Consider the following 22,794-nt stretch of genomic DNA (forward strand, 5'->3'; position numbering starts at 1 on the left):
TCCACATATAAAATCACAGTCTAAAATAGTTTCAAATAGAACTGAATTCTACATCAGATTTATTTTCTAAGTACAAAGTTATACCAGACATTGAAGCATATTCCCATGGCTTGCTTAGCCATTCTTCTTCCATGGAGGGAATCAAAGTTGTTTTCCAATAAAAAGCATATAAAATCCATGTAGTCATTAATATATGCAATGCCAATTCAGTATATTTTAAAGGAGTATATGATTTCCTGAAATGTAATAAAAATATCTCAGGATGGAATGGGAGTAGATCTTTCTGAATTGTTCCATTCTACAGGATGGAATGGGAGTAGATCTTTCTGAATTGTTCCATTCTATGGTGGACTGTTTTCTAGTGTTGTTGAGCTTTATAACATTGCCATCACATATGGAAAAAGGATCCAATCTGTTAAGTATATTTCCAGCATTTCACTGTTGGATAATTTCATGATGCCATGAAATGATAACAAAAAGTAGAATATTTATAGTAACTCCCCCCTGCCCACTCATCCAAATCTGAAAAGCATTCCAGATTTTCTTTGTGCAGGGAAGTAGCAATATTGGTAAAAACATTTTGGTTTAATATTTTAAATCAGTTTGTTGCCTCTTTAGGTCAGACCATCACAGAGCCAATCAATGCACAATGATGATATTTCTATTTTCATGATATTGTAAGCTGCTATATGAGGCAATGCTAGGCCCTAGCATTGCCTCGGACAGCGAGATGGGTGGTAAATTTAAGCTTCCTGTTTGGAGTTTTCTTAAATAAACTTCTAGTTTAGCTGTAATAAGGACATCCTACTTTCAAGGACTGCTTGCCAGAAAGTCACAGAATAGGTTGAAAATGCATATTTCTTAATATAACAATATAAAAAACCTATAATATTGAGCTTAGTTTGGTTGAATCCAAGCAGTTTCCATGGCAGTGATGGAGAACTGGTTTGCCTTTGGCTGCTCCAGAATGTTTTACTGACTTCTCTGTGTATAATAGTCCTCCACTTACGATTACAATCGGAACCAGAATTTCTGTTGCTAATCAAGGTGGTTGTTAAGTGAGTTGCGCCTGACTTTACAATTTGTTTGGCCACAGTTGTTAAGCAAATGACTGCAGGAGCTAAGTCAGGGGTGTCCAAACTTGGGAACTTTAAGACTTGTGGACTTCAACTCCCAGAATTCTGGGAGTTGAAGTCCACAAGTCTTAAAGTTCCCAAGTTTGGACACCCCTGAGCTAAGTAAATCACATGTGTGGAAAGTTAGTCCCCACCCCACCCCTAGAAGAATAAAATATTTTGAGAAATATTTAAAAAGGCAGGATAAAATATTTCCCCTAAAAGAGAAATAAAAATCTTAAGAGAGACAGAAACTCGGCTCCCTGCCCCCAAGCAGATACTAAACTGAGGCCAGTTTTTAGAAATGCAGATTTGGTAATCCATTACTCCGTGCAGCAAGGTCTGAACAAAGCTAGGGTTAGCCCACAGCCACAATAGGACTTGCCCAACAAGCCTTTTTCATTGCAGCACCCTCCAAACTCCAACCAAACTTAGCTCAGACAACCTATAGAGCCAGCTAGGACCCCTACAACAGCCAATAGAATACACGTTCTTGCACAGGAACAGGTAGTTCAAGTGCAAAGCCCAAGAGAAGGTATAAATACCCCCCTTTCTCAACTCCATGTGGTCAGTTGCACCAGAACCACCCATGTGGTTCTGCTTCATCATTAAACCATCTTTCCAATCGGCCTCCATGTTTCCAGTGTCTTTCTCCCAGATGGATATTTCTTCCAACACATGGTGGTTTAAACAAATCTGCCCCCCCCCCCATTGACTTTGCTTTTCCAAAAGCCAGTTGGAAAGGTCACAAATAATTATCTCATGGCCCTGGGGTGCTTCAACTATCATAAATTCATGCCAAGTGTCTGCATTTTGAATATGTGATCATGGGGATGCGACAATGATCGTAAGAGGGAGGACCGGTCATAAGTCACTTTTTAAAGCGCCTGTTGCAATTCTGAATGGTTGCTAAATGTATCATTATAAGTCAGTGATGGCGAACCTATGGCACGCGTGCCACAAGTGGCACGCGGAGCCATTTGTCAGGGCATGCAAGGCCAGCTGAGTTCACCTTTTTAAAAGCTATTTTTCGCCTTCCCCAAGATCCAGAGGCTTTATAGGAGCCTGGGGAGGGCGAAAATAGCCTCCCCCGCCCCCCCTGGAGGCTTCAGGGACCGTCCGGAGGCTTCCCTGAAGCCTTCGGAACGCTTAAAACCACCCTCCGAGCAAACCGGAAGTGACTTCCGGGTTGCTCGGAGGGTCGTTTTGAGCGCTCCGAAGGCTTCAGGGACCGTCCGGAGGCTTCCCTGATCCCTTCGGAGTGCTTAAAACGACCCTCCAAGCAACCGGTTTGCTCGGAGGGTGGTTTAAAGCGCTCCGAACGCGTCAGGGAAGCCTCCGGACGGTCCCTGAAGCCTTCGGAGTGCTTAAAACGACCCTCCGAGCAACTTTGCTCGGAGGGTGGTTTTAAGCGCTCCGAAGGCTTCAAGGAAGCTCCGGACAGTCCCTGAAGCCTCCGGAGGGCCTCGTGGGGGGGGGAGGCTCTTTTTGTCCTCCCCAGGCTCCTATAAAGCCTCTGGAGCCTGGGGAGGGCAAAAAAAGCATGTAAAAATGGGGGGGGGGTTGTGCGCGCATGCGCACTGGGGGATTGCGCGTTGCATTATGGGTGCGGCACGCTTGTACACGACACCCCCGCGCTCCCCCCACTTGTGGCACACGAGCCAAAAAAGGTTCACCATCGCTGTTATAAGTCTATCTGTACAGTGCAGCTCAGTGGGCTTCAACAAGCCTCTTTGTGCATAAAAGAAATCTGAGTCTGTAAACTGGCTCCTTGCGGCATACATTCTGTCTTTCCTAAGCTAACAATTCCTAAGTTCAACAACTTTTATAACTTGTTCTGTGATCGCCTGCTTTGAGCGCGTGCACAGTTTTAACAAAGGCTTACCTTCCATGTTGCTTCTGAAGAGTAACACAGCTGAGGTGTGACAATCTGCCCTGCTGCGCGAATCAGCTGAGAGGATATAGATAAGTAAAGCGCAGGCGGGCCCACCTGATCATTGGAGTGAACCGGTTCACTTCCTAGCTGATCGTCGGAGCTACTGGTTCGCCTGAACCGGTCTGATCCGGCTGAATCCCAACCCTAACCTTAGGTTGAAAGCACTCATCATCGTCATGTTGTTGTGTCCCTAACTTAGAACTGAAAATAGATTTCAGGATCCCAGCAGGAGCTGATCAGAGAGCCTAGTACAGTGATGGCGAACATTTTTTGGCTTACATGCCAAAAGGGGAGCGCAGGGGGATCGTGCCACACCCATAATGCAATGCGCAACCCCAGTGCGCATGTGCGCATGACCAGCACTCCCCCCCATTTTTGCATGCATTTTTTGCCCTCCCCAGGCTCCAGAGGCTTTATAGGAGTCTGGGGAGGGCAAAAACAGCCTCCCCCGCCCCAAGGCCCTCCGGAGGCTTCAGGAGCTTCTTTGAAGCCTCTGGAGTGCAAAAAACCAGCAAACCAGCCCTACGGGCAAACCGGAAGTTTAGGAATGGACCTTCCGGGACCTTCAGGAGGCTTTCCAAAGCCTCTGGAGGGCTTAAACCGACCCTATGAGAAAACCAGAAGTGATTTCTGGTTTGCTCGTAGGGTCGTTTTTTTGCCCTCCGGAGCCTTCATTGAAGCCTCCAGAAGGCCCCTGAAGGCTCCAGAGGGCTAAAACCGCCCTCTGAGCAAACTGGAAGTCTGTCCCCGAACTTCCGGTTTGCCCATAGGGCCGGTTCTTTTTGCGCTCTGGATGCTTCAGGGAAGCTCCTGATGCCCCAAGAGAGCCTTCCGGGGGGGACGGACTGTTTTCACCCTCCCCAGGCTCCTATAAAGCCTCTGGAGCCTGGTGAGGGCGAAAAATGGCCTCAAAAAAAGGGCTGGTCTGCTGGCCAGCGTGCGCATGCGCACTGGCCAGCTGACAGGGCAACGCCTCGTGTGCCCTGACAAATGGCTGTGTGTGCCACCTGTGGCCCACGTGCCATAGGTTCGCCATCCCGGGCCTAGTAAAATGTTGTTTAGGAAGGGTGTGTACCTCAGTGAACATCTGTAGATTTGTTCTAGGGGAAGATCTTAGGAGTCATAGAAGCGGCACATCTGCTAAGCAGATGAGCTGCCCAAAACCACAGAGGGGTTTTGTGAAGGAAGCAATGGCACATCTGGGGATAAAAGGGCTCAGGCCTAGATGTCTATCTTTTGCCACCCTGGCAAAAACCAGCAGGCTCAGCGGAAACCCAATGCCGGCTGCAGCAGAAACCTGAGTCATTTGCTCCAGAGTAGAACCTCTGACAAGGACAGGACGTTGTTTTAGCAAAACGGAGGTGCAAAAAAGCCAGGTCTCTGGAGATGAATTTGGGGGCTGCTGAGAAGAGATTGATCTTCCTGTCTCTTCGAGGGGTACCCTTTCAACTGCTTTCCTGAAAATTGGGGGGTGGGGTGGGGTACTTGCAGAAATGGCAATGGTTGTCATCATTGATAATGGATGCCTGGGCAGAAAGGAATCAGAAGTTGCAGATTCTATAATTTATGGATGCACTTCCTTAGTTCCTGGTGTCTGAGGCTTTCTATTAAGATGACAAAGGGAAATCGGAACTTTCTCTGGGACTCCGCTGGGCAGTTTTCCATTCTAAAAGATGTTTAGACCAAGGACAAAGCAGCTGAGAAGGCCAGATTGCTGTCTGGGGAAACCTCATTTGAATACAGGCCAACATTTTAAAAAAGAACTCCCAAGTAGAAAACCAGCTGAGTAGGCAAAGGGTGGATTAAATCTTTTCTTGAATTCCTTGTTTTTCTACTAGTGAGAGGCCATGTTTTCATATCATTCAGTCAGGGAGCTTATTACATAGGCTTCAAATGAGATAGTAATGGTTAATGCAGCCCTATCCCTAATCTGATTTATTTTTAAATTCTTTTTTAATTAAATTAATTGGGATACTGACTTTTCCTTGATTTATCTCAGTTATATCCAGCATTTCCCTTTTTTGGGGAACAGTCTTACTATAGCAGGGGTGTCCAAACTTGGGAACTTTAAGACTTGTGGACTTCAACTCCCAGAATTCCCCAGCCAAGTCTTAAAAGTTCCCACGTTTGGACACCCCTGCACTATAGGATTGTAAAGTTATTTTATGTATAGTTGCCATCAGTTCTCCGCCTTCCCTTTCTTTTCTGTATGGAAGATCTCTCATTCATACATGATACTTTGAAGGATCATTTTCACAATATTTATCCAAATCTATGAAAAGACCTAGGAGCTGCTCCACTCTAAAATTAACCCTAAGGTAGATTAATGCTAACTTTAGTTGGGGTAGGAGTATTTGATTGTTTCTATTTTTCAGCCTTACTGTAAATTATGAACTGAGAAAATGGATTAATTCAGGAACTGGATTGAGTGCACAATGTGAACAGACTCAACATTTAATAGAGGGGGTGGGATTGCTGGCCCCTTCAGGTGGAGAGGCCAGCCCATAACACTCTAGCTCTTCGCCATCTGTTTTCTTTCAAACATGAGCCATTTTCTGAGTTTCTAATAAATTGCCATTTCCTGAATTCAGCGGTATGTCATTCATTCGTATCAACGGGAACGGCAATATTTTTTCGTAAAACATTTTATAAGCTTGTCGTGTGCAAAAGGAAAAAAAAAAAGAATATCCTACCTTCTTCTTAAAAGTTTTATTTACTTGAAAACCTCCAGCAATGGAGCATCCACAAGTCCAGGGGGCAAATTATTCCACTGCTTAGTAGTTCTTATTGTCAAACAAGTGAGCAATTTTGCAGTGGGCATTTACTTATTGGGATCTTGTATTGTGAGTTAACACTAAACACATTAGGGGCATTTTTTCCATAGTAAAATTCATTTGTACTATCAACCCTGAAGCGAACCTGGCTGAGGCCATCTTTGAGGCTTCAGGGTTGCCACAAGGAGGAAGAGGGGACAGGGAGGGGGGAAATAGATAGCTGGGGTTTTGTAATCCAAGCAAAAAGTTTTCCTGTGGGAACCAAGGACTTTCCAACAGGTGGCCGAGGAGAGGAGGAGTGGAGTAACTAAGCAACCAGCCAGCACCTCTATTAGACAATATGACTGATGACTTGGTGGGAAAGAGGAAATGTTTACTTTTATTTAGGTGAAAACCGCAGGAACGTTCAGAGTTGGTTTTCACCAGTTGTGCCAATATGATTCATCCAATAAATTGATCTTTGAGGAATCTACCTGCCTCGGAGTTCTGCTTTCTATGGGTGATTGCTTGGAACACTGACACATTCATTCATTCATTCATTCATTCATTCATTCATTCATTCACTCACTCACTCACTCACTCACTCACTCACTCATTCATTCATTCATTCATTCATTCATTCATTCATCTTTCAACAAGTAGATCTGTTGGTTGGTGTGTATGACAAGTCCTTTCCATTGCAAGCTATTTTACTCTAATGAGACAAGATCCGTCTGTCCCTCACCATTCCTTTTTTTTCTTTTCTCCTCCTTTTCCTAGTTTCCTTCCAAGATGTTGCTTTGTCGGTACTGCCACCTAGTGTCTTCTTTTAGTTTATAGATTTTAAAATTGATTGTACATATTGATTATTTACTCTGGGACAAAAGCTGTTTAAGATGCATTGAAAAATTATGTATCAGGTTCAGCAACGTTTTTCCAACAGCAGGCAGATCAGACTACAAACAGGGCATCATTCCTATGACTTTTTATTGGTTTTCATGTCTGTAGCAACTGGTCCATATTAAAAACAACAACAACACTGTCTACGTAGCTGGAAGGACTGTACCTAATAGGAAAGTTGATGGCTTCCTACCAGCAATCTTGGAATCTAAATGGATCCACTGCAAATGCAAGATGAGTCAGATCATGCTTAGAAATGCTTGCAAAAGGGTGAAAAAGATAATGTATATAGTACGGAGACTACCCCAGTAGAGATTTTGCAAGCTCTTTCTTTAATTTCTTCCAGTCTGAAAGGTTCGGGTACTGTAGGTCGCTCAGTAGTTTCATAGACCAGTGGTCACCAACTGGTGGTCCATGAGAAAGTTTTGGTGGTCCGCAGAAAAATTATTTGCATTTTTTATATTGCACTAAATCAGGGGTCCTCAAACTATGGTTCCTGGGCCGGATATATGCCATGAACGCTTGTGTTGCTGCAGAGAGTCTCCCCTTTTGGGGTCTTTATATACGGGTCAGAAGTGGGCAGAAATTCTGACTTAGGGTCTTCTTCAGCCTGCAGGTACAGGGCTTTGGGCGAAGGCTGGAAGGAAGCACCGCTGGTAGCAAAGAGCTGGAGGACCTTGTTCCATTGGGACTGTATCATGGTCTGGAGCTGGCTTATCATCTCAGCCTGCTGAGCCTTCAGGGGCCAGAACCTGGCCTTGCACTCCAGCAGGTCTTCCCTCTGCTTGGAAACCCTATGTTTGCAGTCCTCAGTGAGGTGTTTCTGCTGAGCCTCCTTCTCGGTCAGATCCAATTTGAACTGAGTCAGCTGTTTTGCCAACTCTTTCTTGTGGTGGCTGCTTAGTTCCAACAACTGCTTCTTGTTGGGGCCCTAAGGAGCCCAGGCGGAGAGGCGAAGAATGGCTGGGAGTGGAGGGGTGAGGAGAGGGCGGAGAGGTGCCCCTTGATGTGAGTGACATCAAGTTGGCCACGCCCACCCAGTCACATGACCACTTTGGCATGCCCACCCACCCAGTCGTTAGGCAGATCATATTAGTGGTCCACGGGATTTAAAATTATGAATTTAGTGGTCCCTGAGGTTGGGGACCCCTGAAATAGAAAGATTAAAGGAAGGCAGGATTTGACTCCAGTGGGATTTGATGGTCCCAGACGGTGAGATATAAAAACACAAGAGCGAATTGATTTAGCTGTTACGGTGCTGAATTAGAAAGTGAGACATTGTGAGTTTTAGTCTTCCCCTAGGCATGAGTGACTCGGGGCCAATCACACTATGCCAACCCAAGCCACCTCACAGAATGGTTGTTATGAGAAAAATGGAGCATTAGGCGCCATGGTGGCGCAGTGGTTAGAATGCAGTGTTGCAGGCTAACTCTGCTCCCTGTCAGGAGTTCGATTTTGACAGGCTCAAGGTTGACTCACCCTTCCATCCTTCCGAGGTCAGTAATTTAGGACCCAGATTGTTGGTGGCAACATGCTGACATTTGTAAACCTCTCAGAGAGTGCTGTCAGGCACTATGAAGCAGTATATAAGTCTAAGTGCTATTGCTATTGTTTCACAAAAGAAAATGCACCTCCTATAGCCAGTGCTAGTTAATGGGTTGGATAGAGTTCCAGAAACTATGTTCTGAATGCTTTCTTATGTTGCTGACATCTCTCTGGCATCTCTCTTTGGAGCATCCAATGACTGGGTTCTAGGTGATGGGGTTTCCATCCAACTACTACAGGTAGTCCTTGATATATATCTCTAAGTGCTATTGCTATTGCTATTATATTTGCAGCCTTGAATTGTACAAAATAAAGTCAGGATATAAATCTAATAAACAAATATGCATTTCACAACAATTGTGTAAAAATGTTATGGGCCTTTCAAATTCAGAAAAGACTTAACATCTAAAACAGGGCACGATGGATGTCATAGTAGCTGAAGCTTTACATATAGATGTGGCACTAGCAAGCAAAGAGTAGCTCAAAAGCAAGCGGAAAGGATTGTAAATATTGGCACTGAATACTGAGATGACAGAGTAAACTGGAAAGGTTCTTCTCCATAGATTTTGGCACATTAGGAGCTTTGACAGTAGAATCCTCAAAAGAGCTCAAAAATCATATTTATCCTCAAAACGTTCAGCTTGAATAAAATATAGTGTTGTTTGGAATTGCTTCTTAAAGCACCCAAGCAACTAAACACAACATGATAAGAGAACAGAGACACATCTCAGAGATGGGACACATTACTTTGTTTCTCCTTAAGGAGCCATGGTGGCACAGTGGTTAGAATGCGTATTGCAGGCTGACTCTGCCCACTGCCAGAGGTTCGATCCTGATGGGCTCAAGGTTGACTCAGCCTTCCATCCTTCCGAGGTCAGTAAGATGAGGACCCAGATTGTTGGGGGCAATATGCTGTAAACTTTTTAGAGAGGGTTATATAAGCAATATGAAGTGGTGTATAAATCTAAGTGCTAAATCTAAGGGCGAACTGGGTGCGAACCGGCTGAATACCACCTCTGGAGTGGCCATCAGAACTTCAAAACCAAGTTGTGAGAGCTTTGTTGTAACTTGACAATTGCTAAATCGCTGGTTGAGGACTATCTGTAGTTCCATCCAAAAATCTTCGCCGAGGATCCTTGTTCATTGGCCTCTTATGTTTGGTGCTAATGGGAACCGTAGTCCAAATCATCTACCACCCTGTTGCCTAATCCTTGTTCTCCAGCAAGTTAAATTGGGTTGAAACATTTCTGATTGATTTCTCATTATTGTTTCCAGGCCAGCTTGATTTATAGACTCCTCTTTAAATGTTATAAGGCTCATCCATCTGCTTCTTTTATGAAACCAATCATCTACGTATTTATTTGCATTCAACATAGGAATGTGTACTGTTTTTGAAATGTTATTGTGTTAATAAATCATTACAATTCCCTCCCCCGCCCAGGGATTTAAAAAAAAAATTGAAAAGCTAAGCACAAACAGTACATTGCAGTAATTAAAATAAAATTAAAACATGATCAATATGAGTTGCTCAATTTATTTTAACCATATGTTGTAACAGACTCAAATGTTTTTCTTTCTTCTAGAATGTATGAATTGCACAAAGCTCACAGATATGACTGAAAGGCTGAATATCTTGGAAGCCAAAGTAAGTAAATTATTTGGGAAACCATTTGGATGGCTGAGAATTCTCCTTGCCTTGGGCCTTCATCTACCTGACTTCAGCTGTTCTAAAATATCCCATCCCATATTTCTGGAGCATCTCCCCAGAGCCTCAATTGAAAGACTTCAACCATTCCCCTTTAATGTATGAGTAGAAAAATGCTCAGAATCATAGAACTGGTCAAGATTTCAGAAGGCATCTAGTTCAGTCCACTGCTTAATGTAGGATCTGAGAAAACATTTTAATCAAATCCAGTGTCTATCTCAGGGGTGTCAAACTCAATTTCATTGAGAGCCACATCAGAGTTGTGTTTGACCTTGGGGAGGCCAGGGGGGAGCATGCCCAGACTGGGCATGGCCAGCTCAATGTCACTCATGTCAAGGGCCCTTGTGGCGGCCTGTGCGCTTGCGGCCCTCCCGAGGTACATTTTCACTGGCAGAGGTATTGCGGGCCAGTCCTTCGCTGTTTCTAGGGTAGTCTTGCAGGCCAGATCTAAGCACCACGTGGGCCAGCTCCGGCTCCCCCTCCCAGATCCTGAGTTTGACACCCCTGGTCTATCTGAAGATGATCACTGAGCGAAAGGAATAGGGCACTTTATCATTGAAGATGTGAATTGAATGGCATTGAGTCTTTAGTGCCTCTTGGCCTACTGATCTCAAATTGGCAGTGGGGTATAGATAGCATTAAGGATTGATTGTCCATCCTCTTTTTATCTGTCAGGTCCCCAATTTGTGGACACCTCCTTTTGCTTTGCTTCCAAAATACAGATGCACAGTACATGTGTTCATTGTTTCTCCTCCTGGTAAAATATCGTTAGCTAGGTGCTAGCTGTCAACTCATAAAGTTGCCATGGTGAGGAAAGGGTGGGAGCACATTCCACACATACCTTCAGCTAGAGTCGGATCTCAGATTACTACAGCAGGCTTGGAAGGGGTGCACCTCATTGGAGAATGTGATTTATGACACAGACTGAGGGGAGGAAAGGAACAGGGGTAAAGCTCAGCTATAATTCAAATGAGGCTTAGATCTGACTGCAATAGGGTATTGCCAAAATGGTGCTCCTAATAAATGACTGGTTTTCTTTCGAAACTTGGCTTGAGGTTCATGAATCAATTAGGACCTCTTTCGGAAACCTGACATTAATTTTGTCTATTCCCATAACCTGCCTCCTATTATATCCTGCTTCACTAATAATAGTTCAGGTTAGAGTTCTCTCAAGAATGTTCACACATGAGCATAGAATGTTTTAATTTCCAACAATCATGAATAAATCTCTTACCAGCAAGAAATTTCCTCCTAATATCTCATCTGAATCATCTACTATGAAGGGGACTGGAGACTAAAACATATGAAGAACAGTTGCAGGAACTGGGTATGTTTAGCTTAAGAGAAAGAAGGACTAGGGGAGACATGATAGCAGTGTTCCAATATCTCAGGGGTTGCCACAAAGAAGAGGGAGTCAAGGCACCTGAGGGTAGAACAAGAAGCAATGGGTGGAAACTAATCAAGGAGAGAAGCAACTTAGAACTGAGGAGAAATTTCCTGACAGTTAGAACAATTAATCAGTGGAACAGCTTGCCTCCAGAAGTTGTGAATGCCCCAACACTGGAAGTCTTTAAGAAGATGTTGGATAGCCATTTGCCTGAAATGGTATAGGGTTTCCTGCCTAGGCAGGGGGTTGGACCAGAAGACCTCCAAGGTCCCTTCCAACTCTACTATTGTATTATTGTAAGTTTCAACCCATCAGTACTGGTCTTGTATGATGCTGGCTTCCTTTCTTAAAATCATAACACTGCATGTTATCAAGATTACTGTGGGCTGGGCAGAAGGAAACCAGGATTTATTTGTACCACAAGCTACAGACCTTTTTCACAAAGGGGGAGATGAATGTATATATTAGCCCTAGATTTTGGCAGAGGTGGGAAAAACAACATTTTTAAGGAAACAGATGGAATCTGAAAAGTTGAGAAGCAACATTTTCTTCACATCTGTCACTAACTAAAATCCATTCAACGAAGACCTGAGAAATAGGCCTTATCTTCAAGTTGACAAGGAATTCCTGAAATCTCAGTCACAGGTTTGTGGGTAGGTATTCATAGGAGGCATCTGGGTTCACCGTCCATTCCCATGAACTTGTTCGCAACCAATTTGCTCTGAGAAATTAAGCTGCTTCCTTTATTTCTCCCCCATTATCATAGTGTCCAGATGCTGCTAGATTGATTATCCCCACCCAAATATGGAAGGATTTAAAAAAAATGTTAGGTTGGTTAATGCAACTTTCAGGTTATTCTCTTCCTCATGGACAACTCTTGTCTTCACCTTTTTAGGAGTTGTCCTCAACAGTTCCTGCCTAGTATTATCCCTTTGATTCTTTATGGCACAGTAAGCAGTGTTAATAGCTTGGCTTTCCCAGCTACACTACATTTCCCATTAAACCTACGGTAGATGCTAGAGGCAGTGGCTAACTGGCTGAGGATAGGTTGATTGAGAATTTTCTTTTATACGAGATTTCCTAAACCCGTGATGGCGAACCTATGGCACGCGTGGGCACACGTGCCATCGCCCGCTGCTCTTCTGGTTTTCGGCGCTCATGTCTGCTGGTCTTTGCCAGAGTGCTAGGAAATGGCCCCAAAACTAGCCAAAAACCACTTTTCTGGGCCTTTTTCTGTGCCGTTTTTAGGCTGTTTTTTGGGGCGTTTTTGGCCTGGAAAATGGCCTGTAAATGGCATGAAAAACAGCCTTGAAAACAGGCACGTGTGTACCGGCTAGCAGCTGGTCTTTGGGTTTCTAGTGCTCCAGTGCATGCACACATGTTCCAGTTTGGGCACTCAGTTCACCATCACTGTCCTGGACCAATTCAGTTGAGCTGATCCCACCACATAACGTGGGCACTGTCCCAAGTGAGATGTCACCCAAAGAGATAAGGCTGTTACTGCCTTAGGCCAGGAGATTCGGTCTTTCCCAGTTTCAACTTCAGAGAAGTGGAAGAAGTAGGAAGAATATATTATGTGCATAGATTTTTAAGGTTTTCTTTTTTCCTCCCATTAAGCTAGACATATCCAATTCCTGCAACCATTCTTCACATGTCTTAGCCTCAGTCCAGCATGGTGATGGCGAACTTTCTTGGCACTGAGTGCCTAAACTGGAATGCGCATGCATGCAGATGCATGGGCGTGCACCAGAGTGCCAGACACCCAAAAACCAGCTGGCCAGTGTGCATGTGTGCACTGGCCAGCTGGTTTTTGGGTTTCCGCTATGTGCATGTGTGCTGGCCAGTTGGTCTTTGCACACACCAGAGGACTGGAAACCTGAAGACCAGCTGGCTGGTGGGTGCATGCCTGTTTTTTGCCCTGTTTTTTTGCCTATTTTCCAGGCCATTTCCCGGGTTGTTTTCAGGCTGTTTTCCAGGCTGTTTTCTGGCCATTTTGGGGGTCAAAACCAGCCCAAAAATGTCCTGAAAATGGTCTCCAAAAGGCCAAAAGCAGCCTGGAAAATGGCCCCTGTGAAGATCAGATGCATGGCGGGTCTAGCCCCTTAATCATCTTTGTTGTTCTTCTCTTCTTTTTGGTTATTGTGGATCTTTGTTTCCAAGGCCACCAACACTTGACCAGCCACCAAGCCTTGCATGTACGTGGCTGCCTATAGTGCATACATTATAAAACTATAAGTATTAGATTTCACAATATATAATCTGTCCAGGACCGTATGTATGTATGTATGTATGTATGTATGTATGTATGTATGTATGTATGTATGTATGTTGTATTTGTGCTGATAAATAAATAAAGGGAGACTAGTATGGATCCATTTCAAGCTATTTAGCTCTCATCAGCTAGCCATACCCTTACTGGGATTTGAACCTGGGATGTGTTACATATTAGGCAGACTTGCTAGCCACTACACCACCGGTTCTCCTCCTTTATCAGCTAAGCCAGGGAAATAGGTATGTATTTGTGTTACAACCCCTGGTATGCCCAAATATGGGAGGGAGCTCTCAGGAATGGGTCACTCTCAGGAGCTCAGTGCATTCCAGCCTGGAACTGTGATAGGATGCCACCTGTGCAATAAATCCAGTCGTGACATTTCCTCGCTCCTAAATATTCCACAGTCAACTGTCAGCTGTATTATAAGAACGTGGAAGTGTTTGGGAACGACAGCAACTCAGCCACGAAGTGGTAGGCCAGGTAAACTCGTCCAACATCAGTGTGTGACCTCACAAATGCGCTCGAAAATTCCCATAAACACACTCCTAAACCTTGTGGACAGCCTTCCCAGAAGAGTTGAAGCTGTTATAGCTGCAAAGGGTGGACCGACATCATATTGAACCCTATGGATTAGGAATGGGATGTCACTTACAGTCAGTTCATATGCAAGTAAAGGCAGGTGAGCAAATACTTTTAGCAATATAGTGTATATTTGCCAGGTTCTCTGGAGCCTAGATTTTTTGTTTTTTGCTTTGTCCTATCTGCCAACGTCTTTTAGCAAAATCCATGGTGGATTATATGAATAGCCTGTTGGAAATCTAACATTTGGATCGCTCCTTGAAAACTTGCAGTCATCTGATCTGATCTGATATCCTGCATCCCAGTGGAGGGCATAAGCTATGGTGTCTTGGATGGGAAGACATAAGATTACACAAATGCTAGTTATGATTGATTCCGTGTGTGATAGCTGAAGTACCACATAGTTTTTGCATGATCACTATTTTTCGTAATATAATTATCTTTCTCTGCCAGGCTCCAAATTAGAACTTTTTCCCCATATCATTAAAAGGCTTGTGCTTATTTGTTTAAAGGAAAATAGAGTTTTTGTTCCACACATTTAATTTAAACACATTTTTCTTAATAACTGTTAACAGCTATATGAGATGAAATGCAGTCTTATCCACCTCTAATCTGAAATAAGTCCCAGTGAATTAAATCATGCTTTCTCATAGATAAATGTGCCTACAAATTCAGACTTAATTTAATAAGGAGTCTGGAGGCTAAACCCCATGATGAATGGTTGAGGGAGCCAGATATGTCTAGTCTATAGAAGAGAAGGACTGGGGGGGACATGATAACTGTCATCCAGTACTTGAGAGGCTGTCACAAAGAAGAGGACATTGACTTATTCTCTAAGGCACTAGAGGGCAGGACAAGAAGTTATGGGTGAAAGCTTGTTAAAGAATCCTAGAAGTAAGGATACATTTTCTAACAGTGAGAACAATTAATCAATGGAGTAACTTGTCTCTAAGAGTTGTGGTTGCTCCATCACTGGAAGTTCTCAAAAATAGACTGGACAGCCATTTGACTGGAATGGTATAACATCTCCTGCCTTGATCAGGGAGTTGGATTAGAAGACCTCTATGGTCCCTATGATTCTATGCTCTGTGTTCTAGAAACTACCAAACAAAGATAGCAAGTTGCATATAAAAAATTTGCAGCTGCCTAAGCTGTGGTTAGGTGTGGTGGATCAGTGGCTAAGACGCTGAGCTTGTGGATCAGAAAGGTCGGCAGTTCGACGGTTCAAATCCCTAGCGCCACATAACGGAGCGAGCTCCCGTTAGTTGTCCCAGCTTCTGCCATCCTAGCAGTTCGAAAGCATGTAAAAATGCAATAAAAATAGGAGCCACCTTTGGTAAGAAGGTAACAGTGTTCCAGTGTTAAATGCCTTTGGCGTTTAGTCATGCTGACCGCATGACCATGGAGATGTCTTCGGGCAGCGCTGGCTCTTCGGCTTCGAAACGGAGATGAGCACCGCTCCCTAGTGTCGGGAACGACTGGCACATATGTGCGAGGGGAACCTTTACGTTTACCTTTAAGCTCTGGTAAATTCTAGGAGTACATGGGCACTCCCAAAGTTCCTGCCACTTCCATTTCCTTGATCACTTACTCCTTGTTATTACCATAGACATTAAGTCCAGTATAACTGATTCTCTAGTTCCTTCCTCCATTGCAGTCATCTGCAAGGTATGCCAAGAACCTACTGCAGGATATGATTTCCAATGATGTCAGGGTAGTTGAAATCCTCCATTTTCACAATAGTGTTTCCTGGATATCTTGGTCATCCAGTTTGCAAAAATCTCACCTATATTTTCTGCTTCGTTGAGTTGCCTGTAGTACATGCCCACAACAATGTCGTGTGTGTGTGTGTGTGTGTGTGTGTGTGTGTCTGTCTGTCTGTCTGTCTGTCTGTCTGTCTGTCTGTCTGTCTTAATATTTACTCAGGCACTTTCAGCAGGATTTTTCTCCCTGTTGCGTTGTTGTTGTTATTAAATTTATTTGCTGCAAACTCCCAGTGACTTATGAATTTCTGTATAGATGTGTCTTGATATATATAATGAGACTTCTCTCCTTTTGTCGAATTTGTCAGATCTGTTTCCTCTGAACAAATTACATCTTTCTTGCACAGTATTCCAATCATGATATCCATCCCAGCAAGTGTCTGTCATACTTTCAATGTCATATCAACTCTCCTCTACTAGGACTTTTAAGTTTGCTTGTTTGCTCCCCATACTGGTATTTGAGCACTTTAATAATGCCCTTTTTAAAATTTCCCTGCTGTATCTCCTAGTGTAAGTAAGATACAATATACTGATTTCAGATTTGTGTTTTAAATGTGGTTCTAGGAAATACTCCCTTGCCCTCCAGATGACTTCAACAATACGTTTTCCAAAAACTATTCTTGTTAGTTTTTGCAAGGCGCAGCCCATCTGTCCAGAAGCTCTTCCTATAGGTCAGTGGTGGGTTGTAAATATTTTTACTGCACACTCTCTCTCGCGCGCAATATTTCTCTGTGTGCCGCCGCTACTACCAGTTCGGCTGACCCGGGCCAACCCGGGAGCAGCCCACCACTGCTATAGGTGCTAAAGAGTGTGTTCCAAGAATCCAAAGTTTTCTCAAGGACACCATCCCTTGAGCCAATGGTTCAGAATCCTATTCCAGAGAAATTCCAGCTGCTCCAGTCCTCAAGAACTGATTAGGAGCTGTTCGTGGTCCTGATTTTCATTTAAACACCATGTCCTATTGAAAAAGACTTAGTATGATTGTCTCCATATCACTTTCATGTATACAATGTCAGAGTTCCAAATAACATCCAAAATTAAATCAGAGTCCAAGGCAAAGCATTGCTCAAAGTTCCAATTTATTAAGAGAGTCATGTTGGCACATCTGGGAAAACCCGAATCTGAGCTTCCTGGGTTTTCCCCACACAGTTGAGAGTTCATGATCTTGCCCCCACACCCACAAGTCCATCACATGACCCAATCTTCCACTGCCATGCTAGCAGTTCCACCCATCCAGTTCCGGTCAGGTGCAGAGGTGTAGAGACAAAGGATGACCCTGGATTCTGAAAAGGAATTTTATTTTGACAACATCACATTCTACGCCTTACTATTCCCCCTCCCAATTCCCCACTAATGAAACAACATAGTAGAATAGAATATTAGTGTGGCAGGCCAAAGATCCCAAAAGGAACTGGCTTCAGGCCTGACAATACAATTTGCTTTGACTATTATGCTTTCCATCCAGATCCTTTTGCTTGAGGCTGCAGAACGAGTTTCACCTTCAGACAATGATCTTCCGATGACAAGAACTACGGCCACTTGGTATGATGACGTGGTGCCTGATGCTATTCCACTAGCTAATCCAGGAACAGCCCTGAGGAAACCAATGGGACCTGTTGGTGAGCAGATTGCCTCGTGTTCTCATCCTGGGCATTTGATTTTCATAAAAATGGGAAACGCCATGTATTTCTTTTACAGGCCAATTCTGTCTTTTTTTCTGCATTGAACTTGTGGTTCATTATTTCAGGTAAATAACATTAAGCATGAGCTCAGGCGAAGAAATGTAATCATGAGTTAAAGCATCATTTGCTATAGAAGCATCTTATTTATTTAAGAAGTAAGTAAGTAAGTAAGTAAGTAAGTAAGTAAGTAAGTAAGTAAGTAACCAGCCATTTGTAAAAAAAAAAGGTATATCTAGACATTATCCAAGAAAAGTGGAAATCCTGTTGAACCTCCATAAAGAGGGACATTTCTGCGCTATGCAGTTAGCGCTGCAAATAAACTGTTTCCAATATTTGCTAATCCACAATGTCTAGAGACATGTCTTTCCACAACTGCAGCCACTTTTATCAGAAAGCAGCATCAGACGGATTTTGGATTTCTGCGTAACATCATGAGCATGACATCATTACGATGTCATCATAAAAGACATGAGGCTTGTGTCATGGGAGTGTGATGTTGCTTTTATCCAAACGGCAAATGATACGCCCCTTCTTTTACCGACTTCCCTTGGTCGAAATAGTAATGCATAGGTTGCAAGGGTGTGGCCATCACTTCTCTCTCCCTCCCTCCCTCCCTCTTTCTCTCCCCCCCCCTCTCTCTCTCACACACACACAAACACACACACACCACAGATAAACTTAGAAAAAGAGTGATAAAAGACTGAGGAAGTCTTTCTTTAAAGCTTTCCTTCCACCAGTAATAATAATGTTAGTGGTAATTTCTCATGATTTATATGCAATAGCTGTCTCTTTCCATCCTCTGGTAGAATAAGAATTGCCTGAGTGACAGGGAAGGAGTGGAAAAGGGGAAAGAAGGGGGTAAAATTATTTGAGTGAAAAAGGGTTCTTGGGGAGAAATGCTCCAGGGGAGGCAGTACAGAAATAAAAGGGTAAAAGAGCAGGTGTCTTCTGTGAGAAAGTTATCAAGGCTGGGCTGCTATGGGTTCGCCCGGGTTTGGGAGAATCTGTAGCTAACGTTATGGCCGGTTCGGAGAACCTCCAAACCCCCCCCCCCCTGGCTGGCCCTGCCCATCCTACTCTGCCCTGCCCCTTCCACCCCACTCATCCCCTCCCAGGAGTCTCCATGCAGCCCGTTTTGAATACAAGGTAAGTGCAGGGCCCACATGGAGACTCAGGGAGGGCGGAAAACGGGCCTCCCAGAAGTTCCGGAATGCTGGCAACAGGCCCGTTCCTGGCCTCTGGAGGACCTCCGGAGCCCAGGGGAGGCAGTTTTCGTCCTCCCAGAGGCTCGAGGGAAGCCTCCAGAGCCTGGGAAAGGCAAAACGCACACACACACACCGTGGTGCAGAAGGCCGAGTAGGCCACACTCACCAGGGCCACACCCACCCAGCAACTGGGCAGAGAACCCCTTGCTGAAGTTTTTGAAGCCCACCCCTGGAAAGGATTCAAGGAAGGTGGCTACATGTGGAAAGAAGGCAAGAGAAATGGGATTTCAGGATGGAGGTAACAAGGGGAAAAGTGAACAAGGAAGGAAAGTTTAATTTTCTCACTGCAAAATATTTCTGGTTCAACGTATTATAATTGTTCAATCTTGCAAATCTTATTTTTAAATGCAACTTTAAAAAAATAATAATACAGCAAAGCATTAATTAATGGCATACAGGCATTCCTTTAGTTTTGCTATGCCTGAGATCATCGGCTATTATTGTATATAATGAATATCTATGATATCCGTGGAGAAACAGACTGTGTGGGATTTTTTTTTGGCCTCCCTTCTTCTTCACAGAACGAATGTAATTCGGAACAGGCATCCGTTAATTCATCTCATATCTTAACTTCCTAACAATGATCATATTATCTATGCTTTTTCAATGCATTTGAAAGACACTGGGTTGGAGAAATAATTACATACAGTTGCTCAATGTAATTAACCCTAGTAACGGAATTTATCCATTTTATGGGTTCTCACCACACATTGAACTATAAACTGGTTGGGTTCACACAATGTGCTTAACTCGCCATCCACTAAACCAGTATTTCTCAACCTTGGCGACTTTAAGTCCTGTGGACTTCAACTCCCAGAATCCCCCAGCCAGCTGGGGGATTCTGGGAGTTGAAGTCCACAGGACTTAAAGTCGCCAAGGTTGAGAAACACAGCACTAAACCAAACTCTTAAATAAAAATCACCTCAGTAAAAGTTAGTTGCTGTGCAAATGGAGCCACAAAAGTGTTGAGTAACTTGGTTAAGCATGTTTTTTGTACACACAGCTACGAGCAAGGTCTGATTTACTTTTTGCTCTGGAAATCACAGAATTTGAAGTGGCTTTAAGGATCATTTAACCCAGCCCTGTCCAATCCAATCCAGGAATCCATTTACTATAGCACCCCCGACTGAGTCATTCAGGTTCAGTTTAAGCACCTCCAGTGAAGGAAGAGGAATCCCAATGGTTGGTCTTGTCAGGGTTCCAAGTAACACCCCCAATGGAAGAAGACTCAGAGTCTTGAGGTTCCTCAAAGGCCCATTTTATTACAGATGTCATATTGGCACATCTGGGAAAACCCGAATCTGAAAACTTCCAGGGTTTCCCCACCCAAGTGAAAGTCCAAGTCCCTGGCCAGCACCCACATGTCCGTCACATGGCCCAATCAGGCACCGTCCCAACTGGAGATGCCTCCCAGTCACACCACTCCAGGTGCAGGGCAGGATGACCTTGACTCTCTGAGAAAAGAATGTTATTTTGACTATATCTACCCCACTCCATGTAAACCCCTCCCTTCCAGTTTCCCACAGCAGTCCTGAAGGTCCAATGCAAAAGATGGCTTCCACGCCTTACGGGCCCATTTTTTAAAATATCCCTTACCTTTAGGATTTCCCCCACCCCCACTCAATGTCCAACCAACGTGTATTTTTTAAATATAATTTAAATCTTTTATGTCCTGTCTTCTGGAAGGACTCTGAAAAAGTCTGTCTCATCTTCTACCTGTCAGCCATTCAAATCCTTGAAGACAGCCATCTTGTCTTTCTCCACTCTTTTCTTCTCTGTGCCAAAGATACCAATTTGTTTTCAAGCTTTTCCTCTTTTCTCACATTATCTCTCAGACTCAAATACGTTTTGGACCTGCTGTAATTATCTGAGGGTGGTGGGAGAAAGAGACTTGTCTTAGACTTTATCTGGGTCATGTTAAAAATAGTTGCAGGCAGGTCTCGTGCTGAATAAGTAAAATGTTTGTTTTGTGACAGAAATTTCAAGGAGACCCCTGCTGCAGCTGAATTTTTGGCAGTGCTCATCAATTAAGAACACACCTTGTGAATCAATTAGGAAGGTGTCAATTATTACTCTTGCTACGTTATGAGCGGTTTCCCATTAATGAATATTTTATGGCTAGACTGCTTAATTAGGCAAGTCGTATTTACAATTTGCTTCACATTCAACTTTTTTGACTGTAATAAAGATACACGCAGACACATAACTAGAGTATTTGTAAACATAGCAATAGCACATTGACTTATACACTGCTTCACAATGCTTTACAGCCCTCTCTAAGCGGTTTACAGAGTCAGCATATTGCCCCCAACAATCTGGGTCTTCATTTTACGGACCTCGGAAGGATAGAAGGTTTGAGTCAACCTTGAGCCAGTGAGGATCGAACTGCTGGCAGTCAGCAGAATTATCCTGCAGTACTACATTCTAACCAGTGCGACCAAGGGGAAAAAAAACACGCTACTGACTCCTGTTGTTTGATACTGCAGCTTACCCTTTGAGCCAAAATGTTTATGCTTGTATTTTTAGGGCTTCCAGGACCAACTGGGAGACCGGGACTGCAAGGACCAAAGGGGGAAAAGGGAGAGCTTGGTGAAAAAGGACCGGCTGGACCACCAGGTGAATGGAGTGAGGAGAGAAGCAACTATACATATTGTGAGGACATACATCCCTGCGACCCATCCGCTCGCACAGAGAGGGCCTCCTCCAGGTGCCGTCCACCAGACAGTGCCGAGGGGCGGCGCCTAGGAGCAGAGCCTTCTCTGTGGCGGGCCCAGCCCTGTGGAATGACCTCCCCTCGGATATTAGGACTACCTCTGACCTCCGCTCCTTCCGTGTAAAGCTTAAGACCCACCTTTTCCAAGTAGCTGGCCTGGCTCAACCATAGTTTGATCATATCGCTCCTGACGGGTTTTTTATTTTTGTAATTTATTTAGGGGACTTTTTAATATTGCGATTTTAATTGTTTTTATCCATCTGCCCACCTCCTCCTTGTATATGTCTATATTATATGTATGTTTTGTCCATATTTGTATTTTTATGTGTTTTATTGTACGCCGCCCCGAGTCCTTCGGGAGAGGGTGCGGCTAAGAAATAATAATAATAATAATAATAATAATAATAATAATAATAATAATAATAATAATAATAATAATAATAATAATAATAATAATAATTATCCAGGCCACCCATTCAGTCTTTCTGCAGAGGACTCTTCAAATTGAAGCTCACTTGAGCCACCCATTCTCCTCAATTTGGAATATGTTGCTGCACCATCTGAACTCTTTTTTTTACAAGCTGGCTTATTTCTTGGTTCTTGGTTGCTTTGTAGCTCAACTGGATGCACTAACACTCTTTTACTCTGATCTCCTGCTCACAGCCAGGACTTTCTCCACCAATTGTCTAGAATTGGCATGCAAACTATTGATGCTTGATAATCCAATGTTGGGAGGAAGTGTTTGGATAGACTGGGGGTGGGGAGATGAATCATGCTTGGCCATGTCTTAACTGTGATGGAACGTTGTCCTTCCTGTATCAATATTTCACATATCTCAAGCAAGATTTTTTGCATTAAGGAATAGGCCCTGTGACAGATGCCTTAAGGGTCAGCTTAATCCTCAGCAAAACCAACAAGCTCTGAATGTTCTGAGGATCCTGACTCTTTCTTTGCTCTGAATTCTAGGACAACTTGGACCTCCAGGACCTAGAGGATATCCTGGTGAGACAGGAATTCCTGGGCCCCCAGGGCCACCTGGACCTCCCGCATCTCCAAATCTCCCATTAACATTTCAACAAGGAGTTCTTTACTCTCTGCAGCCCAGCGGTGAAAAAGAAAGTAGGTCTACACATGGCTTGAAAATGAAATGCATACCCAGTAAACTCTATATGGACATAA

At 43.8% G+C, this 22,794-nt stretch overlaps 1 protein-coding gene across 8 annotated transcripts in view; it reads left to right on the forward strand.

Annotated features, from left to right (window-relative positions):
* Positions 1-22,794, forward strand: part of COL26A1 (collagen type XXVI alpha 1 chain) — a 180,804-nt gene that overhangs the window by 118,497 nt on the left and 39,513 nt on the right. For all 8 annotated transcript variants that reach the window (XM_081942436.1, XM_081942438.1, XM_081942440.1 and 5 more), the window contains exons 4-7: positions 9,833-9,894; positions 17,421-17,574; positions 21,429-21,518; positions 22,582-22,734. In XM_081942436.1, the coding sequence (XP_081798562.1) occupies positions 9,833-9,894; positions 17,421-17,574; positions 21,429-21,518; positions 22,582-22,734 (459 nt within the window). The remainder of the gene's footprint in view (positions 1-9,832; positions 9,895-17,420; positions 17,575-21,428; positions 21,519-22,581; positions 22,735-22,794) is intronic.

Source organism: Natrix helvetica (assembly GCF_964273705.1).
Source record: "Natrix helvetica genome assembly, chromosome: 2".
NCBI classification, from domain to species: Eukaryota; Metazoa; Chordata; class Lepidosauria; order Squamata; family Natricidae; genus Natrix; species Natrix helvetica.